General features: G+C 37.7%; 2 protein-coding genes across 3 annotated transcripts; one reads left to right on the forward strand and one right to left on the reverse strand.

Moving 5' to 3' along the window:
* The first annotated feature begins 29 nt into the window (after window positions 1-29).
* Window positions 30-3001, forward strand: Cpsf73 (cleavage and polyadenylation specificity factor 73). 2 transcript variants are annotated; one of them, XM_017622239.1, is made up of 8 exons: window positions 30-130; window positions 382-506; window positions 563-626; window positions 694-791; window positions 865-1894; window positions 1956-2217; window positions 2281-2726; window positions 2784-3001. In XM_017622239.1, the coding sequence occupies exons 2-8, from the start codon at window positions 442-444 to the stop codon at window positions 2871-2873; spliced, it is 2055 nt and encodes a 684-aa protein (XP_017477728.1). In that variant the 5' UTR covers window positions 30-130; window positions 382-441; the 3' UTR covers window positions 2874-3001. The 2 variants fall into 2 exon arrangements, with proteins under 2 accessions (XP_017477728.1, XP_017477727.1); XM_017622238.1 differs by lacking the exon at window positions 30-130 and having other exon boundaries at window positions 182-506.
* On the reverse strand, window positions 2896-4566 carry CstF64 (cleavage stimulation factor subunit 2 CstF64). Its single transcript, XM_017622240.1, has 4 exons — window positions 4381-4566; window positions 4250-4328; window positions 3759-4182; window positions 2896-3700 (listed from the first exon to the last, which is right to left on the reverse strand). Exons 1-4 carry the CDS (start codon window positions 4436-4438, stop codon window positions 3014-3016), a joined length of 1248 nt encoding a protein of 415 aa, XP_017477729.1. The 5' UTR covers window positions 4439-4566; the 3' UTR covers window positions 2896-3013.
* Between the last annotated feature and the right edge of the window lie 3066 nt (window positions 4567-7632).

The raw sequence follows: 7632 nt of genomic DNA on the forward strand, positions 1-7632 counted from the left end.
AAGCAAGCATAATGCAGATGAGAGAGAGCTGCTAGTTTCTTCTAAATTTTTGGGTTAAGAACCGCTTTCCAGCAGAAATTAGTGATAATTATCTGTTAAGAAACAAAGCTAATTCATCCTGAAAAATAGNGTACTTGAAAGCATTTTTTGCTCATTCTCTTTTGTGTTTTCCATTTGCCCTTACACGCTTCAATTCTGTTGAATCCAAGTTTTTGGTTCTTTAAATGGGAAACAACGAAAATGTCAATAGCAAAGCAAGCATAATGCAGATGAGAGAGAGCTGCTAGTTTCTTCTAAATTTTTGGGTTAAGAACCGCTTTCCAGCAGAAATTAGTGATAATTATCTGTTAAGAAACAAAGCTAATTCATCCTGAAAAATAGTTATACTTATCGCGTGTTTATTTCCAATAATCTAATCTTCATTGTTAAGGATCAATTACAATGTCACAACGTATCGATGATAGAGTCCCCGCGGAAGAGAGTGATCTCCTTCAAATTAAGCCGCTGTAAGTAAAACTCATACTGCATTCTCATCTGCTTTAACATTTTTTTGTCAATTCAGAGGCGCGGGCCAGGAAGTTGGGAGATCTTGTATAATATTAGACTTCAAAGGCAAAAAAATTATGGTACGTAGGTATATGGGGCTTTAATTTTTGTCATATAGAACTAATTAATAAAAAAAAAAACTTACAGCTCGATTGTGGTATCCATCCTGGTTTGTCCGGTATGGACGCATTACCTTACGTAGATTTAATAGAAGCCGATGAGGTGGATCTCCTCTTTATATCACAGTAGGTGCTCCAAAAAATACTTTGTTTATATGAAATGAAACTAACTAAATTTTATAATGAACAAAATGTATAGTTTCCACTTGGACCACTGTGGAGCTTTACCATGGTTTCTCATGAAAACGAGTTTTCGGGGCCGATGCTTTATGACGCACGCCACAAAAGCTATCTATCGATGGATGTTATCAGATTACATAAAAATTAGTAATATTTCCACCGAACAAATGCTCTATACTGAAGCCGATCTGGAAGCGTCGATGGAGAAAATAGAGACTATAAATTTTCACGAAGAAAGAGATGTTATGGGTGTTCGCTTTTGCGCTTATAATGCGGGTCATGTGCTTGGCGCAGCCATGTTTCTAATTGAAATCGCAGGAGTTAAAATACTGTATACCGGCGACTTTTCTCGACAAGAAGATCGTCATTTGATGGCCGCAGAAATACCGCCCATTAAGCCTGACGTTCTCATCACTGAATCCACTTATGGTACTCATATACATGAAAAACGAGAGGATCGAGAAAACCGTTTTACCTCTTTGGTGCAGAAGATTGTCCAACAAGGTGGACGTTGTTTGATCCCAGTTTTTGCCTTAGGCCGCGCCCAAGAGTTGCTACTTATACTGGATGAATATTGGTCACAGAATCCTGAGCTGCACGAAATACCCATTTACTATGCTTCATCTCTGGCTAAGAAATGTATGGCCGTTTATCAGACATACATTAATGCAATGAATGATAAAATTCGACGTCAAATCGCTGTGAATAATCCGTTTGTATTCCGACATATTTCCAATCTAAAAGGCATCGACCATTTCGACGACATTGGTCCTTGCGTTATAATGGCATCGCCAGGAATGATGCAAAGCGGTTTATCGCGAGAACTATTTGAAAACTGGTGCACAGATCCTAAAAATGGAGTTATTATTGCTGGGTATTGCGTCGAAGGTACCTTGGCGAAATCCATACTTTCAGAACCAGAAGAAATTACGACACTGGCTGGACAAAAATTGCCGCTGAATATGTCAGTGGACTACATTTCTTTCTCTGCACATACTGATTACCAACAAACAAGCGAATTCATCCGTCTTCTAAAACCTCAACATGTGGTAAGTGTTTAAAAAGAGATTTTCTAAAATATACATCAGTTTAGAGCTCGCATTTTCTTAGGTGTTAGTTCATGGAGAACAGAACGAAATGTCTCGTCTAAAAATGGCCCTGCAGCGAGAATATGAGGCAGATACCTCTACAAATATAAAATTTTATAATCCACGTAACACACATTCTGTTGAACTCTATTTCCGTGGTGAAAAAACCGCCAAAGTGATGGGCAATTTGGCGGCTACCAAACCAGAGGTTGGCAAAAAATTGTCCGGAGTTTTGGTGAAACGCGACTTTAAGTACCATCTTTTAGCAGCGTCTGATTTATCAAGTATGACTTATTATTTTAATATTCAACTCATTTTGGAAAACTTAATTAATTTTTTTTTTTCAGAGTACACGGACATGAGCATGTCTGTCGTAACACAGCGACAGTCCATTCCCTGGAATAGTCCTTTAGGTACTTTAAAGTTGTTATTGGACAGAATTGGTGGTGCTGGTACAACAGAAGTTATTGAGGAAGAGAAACGTATTCGTGCATTCAAGTGCATCGACCTCTTGGTGGAGGGAAAAATCATTATTATGGAGTGGCAGGCAACACCTGTGAATGACATGTTTGCTGATTCAGTTCTAGCATGCATTATGCAAACTGAAATGGGGGGCACCAGTATTAAAGGTGCCACTGCCCTTTCAAAATCAGATCGCACCCATTTCAAAGAATGTTTGGTAGAAACGCTTCAAGACACATTCGGGGAACACTCTGTACCAAAAATGTTCAAAGGTGATGTTTTGCCCGTTACTGTGGCGGGAAAGCGAGCGGAAGTGAATTTGGAAACATTAGTAAGTTAAAGCACATGAAAGTATACAAATTTTGCTGATATCGTTTTTATTGTTTAGCAAGTGCATTGTCCGGAAGATGACAGCTTACGACAAATAGTTAATACAGCAGTACAAAAATTGCACCAGGCTTTAGTCACACTTCCTTGAACCGTAATAAAGTCTACATAAGTATTTTTATGAAATCGATTGTTGCATTTACATATATTGTGTTCGAAAAAATCCAATCGTCTTTGCAGTATATTTTATGCGAAAAGAAAATACATGCTTCAAAAGTTTATGCTTTTAGATTAACGTTGTGTGCTCTTTGCAATTTGTTCCTTGAGCACCAGTATACTCGCCCGTTGCTCTGGTGGTAATTGCGAAATTTGTTCATCTGAAAGCTGCAAAACTTGCATTATTAGAGCGGCTTTTTCCTGATCAGTTGCGTCGTTTGGAATGCCACAATTTGAAGCTAAACGGTTTTGCAGCTGCTGTTGAGCTGTTTGTTGCTGCTGCGACATAGCGGGACCAGGAACCCCAGTGGGACCACCTGCAGCTCCACGTAGGCGAGGATCAATTTGCCTCTGTCTTGGATCCGTTGGGAATGTTGGTTGTGGGTTCACCTGTTGCGGCGGCATTTGCCGTTGTGCACGTGGATCCATGAGCGGCGGTGGTACCGGATTTGGCATTGCACGCATGTCCTGGTCGATTCCACGTGCCATACGCGGATCCATTTGTCTTGGATCCATGCCTCCAGGTCCACCCAATACTGGGCCATTCATGGCTCGTAAATCAATATCTCCACCTTGCATTACATTAAAATTAGGATTCGGCACAGGCATAGGCGGACCGCCGATAATCGATGGTGCATGAGATGGGGGCTGTTGTTGTGGCTGCGCTATTATGCTTGATTGAATATTTTGCGATTGTACACTACCTGACAAAGGATTTCCTCCGAGAACTGGTGGCATCTGATTTGCTTTGAATAGCATTCCCTAAAATATATGAACATTTTATTTCACATACAAACATGAAATACGACGGAATTCTCACAAGCGCTGTTTGTGGGTCAACGATTCGCATCACAACCATAGATTGCAGTAAAGCATATGCCAACTGCGGATTCAACATTAGCATTTGGCGCGCTTCAGAAGGATTATTTTGTATGCATAGCTTCATCTGCTTCATTAATTCGTACATTTGCTCCGGAGGTAAAGATGCAACGGTTTTAGTAATGATTTCTGGTGCTTGATCCGGATCGCAATGCTCACCATATGGATTTTCAACCTGCGGACCTTGTAGCAACTGCTGCATTTCCATGCGCGATTTTTCGGTACAAGCGTTATCTACACGCAATGTGCGACCACCAATTTCATAGCCATTAAGATTACGCATGGCACTTAAGGCAGTTTCCTGATCTTTGTATTCACAAAATCCAAAGCCCTTCGGCTTTCCACTTTCGCGGTCGAATACAAGTCTAAAAGTTGATATGTTTGGAAATTTATTACATTTGTTTATATCAAATATTATTTTAAACAGCTTACTTGAGCGATAGAACTGGTCCCACTTCGCTGAAGATTTCTTTGAGCTTCTCTTCCGTTGCTTCATATGGAATATTCCCCACTAAAAAAATTTCATTGTAAATTATAGAACAAAATATAAACATGAAATTTACCGAAAACGGATCTCATGGACTTATCCATAATGCTTTGCTCGGAATTTTTGTCAGCCATTTTAATAAACTATCAATTTCTCACTTGGAAAACAAATGATTTTATATAAATTGCGGTTTCCGTAAAAACTTCATTAAACAGCGTAAAGTAGTGATGGAAAACTATCGATGGTGCTATCGATAGTATCGATGGTTTCATTTTGCCGCCACTATCGAATTTTTCTGAACACTATCGATAGTTGTATGTTGTTCACATTAGGCATGTTAGGCATGTTTTATTCAACCATCCCAAGCTCTCTCAAGCCAAATAGCTCTTGGCAAATAGCAAATAGCAAATCTTGGTCAAATAATGGTGTATTTACATGGTATGAATCTGTTCATAAGCCGTATGAATTTATCCTTATCCATTCGTCCTTAAATATACTAGCCAGAAATGCGATTGCTTTATAAAAAAGAGAACCATTTTGAACTATGAGTGTTTTACGCTCTAGAAAATAGTTTCTACAACCTCACACACGCGGTTTTGCATTTTGCTGATACGCGGATTTGCATTTTGTTGATACGCGGTTTTGCACTTTAAACGACGAAATGTGTTTTCAAATGCTCAACTTCAATCACATTTCGTTAAAATACGAGCAGTGATCGGGTAACAATAAGCTGGTGCAGAGACACGAGCTTCTCCGCTACAGCAGAGGAACACTTGTAAGCAGGGTTGCCACTTTGGTAAATTATTACCAAATTTGGTAGACAAAATGTGGGTTGGTAAAAAGGTAAATTTGTTTTCATTTTGGTAGATTTTTGTTAAAGTAATTTTTGTGCACTTTAAAACTGTTCGTTCTGTAGTTATCTAAAAAATCCACCCGAAAATTTTTTAATCCGCCCATAGTAAATACATGGAAACCAAAAAGTCTGATAATAAATTTCTTTCTATAAGTATAGTCCATTTAATTCCATTAATTTGCAAACGCTTTATATTGTGTCCAGTTCAAAACTCATTTTACTCGAATCCTGAGGAGCTCTTGATTGCCTAAATATTTTAAATGATTCTTTAAATAAAATTAAAAAAGAAAAAACTCCAAAGGCCGGTGGCAAAAGAAAATTTTAAATCAACGGGAATTTTTCAATGGGTAATAAAACTGTTTACCCAAAAATTTTCTAAAAATTTTGAGAAAATAGCAAATTTGTTGAACTCTTCTAAATTATAGCTTTAATCCTTGACTTTTATGATTTTACTTAAAATGTAAACAATACTCTTTTCCAACAAAATAAATAAAATAAAAAAATTACTTGAAAAACATTTTGAATATTAAGAAAATAAAAAGCGTTTTTTTTNGTTTTGCACTTTAAACGACGAAATGTGTTTTCAAATGCTCAACTTCAATCACATTTCGTTAAAATACGAGCAGTGATCGGGTAACAATAAGCTGGTGCAGAGACACGAGCTTCTCCGCTACAGCATGACAGAGGAACACTTGTAAGTACTCCAATTTACCACAAATAGACTACATGGTCCAACGATTTTTGCAGGGTAGTTAGTGTTAACCAGACATTGAGAAACCGGCCCTTAAAGTACGCTTGCTACTATGAACGCATAGTTGCCAACGTGGTGATTTAAGCATTAGATTTAGTGCTTTTTGAAAATTAAAACGCCAAAAAAAATTATTTTGTGCCTAGTGCCTTTTTTACTGCTTTTCTTCTGAACTCAAATTTCTCATAGATAGTTAAAACATGAAATAATTTGAAATATTTAAAACTGTAGCAGCACTGAATTTAAAAGTATCTACATTCCTTTTTTCGCTTGTTGCGATTAGATTTTTCTCTCTCGAGATGAACCAGTTTTAATGTGCAGTACTTCGGTATTACTTCGTAAGCATGAACAAAAGTTTTGTGTATTGATTTATACTTATAAATATTAACTATTTTTCTTTAATTTTGTTAGATACAAACTGTTATGAAAAAAAATTAATGCTTTTATTAAGGTAAAACGCTTATTTCCCCAACACTGAATGAACGCTTGGTAGTGAATGCTGTAATGTAATTACCCATTCTGACGGGCCTATAAATTCAAATGCATCCATCCGCATAGCCAAAATCGGCAACGCTCACAGCAACACAAAGCAAAAAGATGGCCAACTTTCCGCGTGCGTCGCTCGTCAGCTGTTGCAAATAAATAAAATTATGTGAAATATTTTTCATTTTTAATCAAGTGCGGGCAAGCAATATCGTTTTTAATGCAATTATTGATATGTAATATTAATTTATTAGTCGTTAGTATGTTAATTTAGTGGCCCAATGACAAAAAAGAATGCGAAAGAAGTGGCATACGTGCCGTACGTGGACTGTTTTGGGCACCCGCGGGATCCCGCGTTGCGTACGGGAAAGAACCTAGCAATGTTCTGAGTTTTTTTAGTTGCGTTCCAGCAACAGTACGAATAGTAGGAATTTACAGGATTTTACAGGAAGTTGTTCCCGCACGACACCAGAGAACGACACCTCACAGAAGGTTTATTAATGGCTATAACAGCTGTTCCTGTAAATCCTACAAAACCTGCTATTCGTACTGCTGCTGGAACACAACTTTTGACTATGTTGTCAAACTACCAAATCGCCGGCAATATTTATCAAGATAATTATTGCTTGCCAATTTCGCACATCTATTACAATTATTGAACACATGAACACTAATGTCTAAATTGAATTACACCCTGTGTCGGCCATTGTCAAACTGTCTACTCTATTACAATGCAATAACTAGACGTTGTCGTAATTTTTCATTTCGGTGCAGAAATTTTCAGCTAAAATTAAGTTTATAGAAGTGCTTGAAAATATGTAAAAGTAATGAAAAATGCAAGAGAACCCAGCGAAGTAAGGATTGGGAATTAAAATTCCGAATTTTCATGGGGATTTATCGTGAAATTCTAATGTAAAAATTCTTTTGTGTGACCTATACGAACGGGACTTCGTCGGAAGGCCTCGCACTCGCATACACAAATAGCAGTTCAAGCATTCGCGTTTTACATGCTGTGGATGGGGCAATAAGTTAAAAAGAAAGAAAAAATTGTGTCATTGAACGTCTGTGAGCAGCAGGAGGGGACTCTCTTGAGAAGGAGCTGAGGTTGAACTCTAGGATCAACTGCGCTTATACCAACACGGATATATAAGAACGATACCAGCACAGGCACAGTAGTATCAACACAAAATGCATGTACATATGGACATAAACCTATAATTAAATATTTAGTACACACCTTCACG

This window comes from Rhagoletis zephyria, unplaced genomic scaffold, assembly GCF_001687245.7.
Source record: "Rhagoletis zephyria isolate East Lansing unplaced genomic scaffold, Rhagoletis_zephyria_1.1 Rzeph_scaffold_02737, whole genome shotgun sequence".
Lineage (NCBI taxonomy): Eukaryota > Metazoa > Arthropoda > Insecta > Diptera > Tephritidae > Rhagoletis > Rhagoletis zephyria.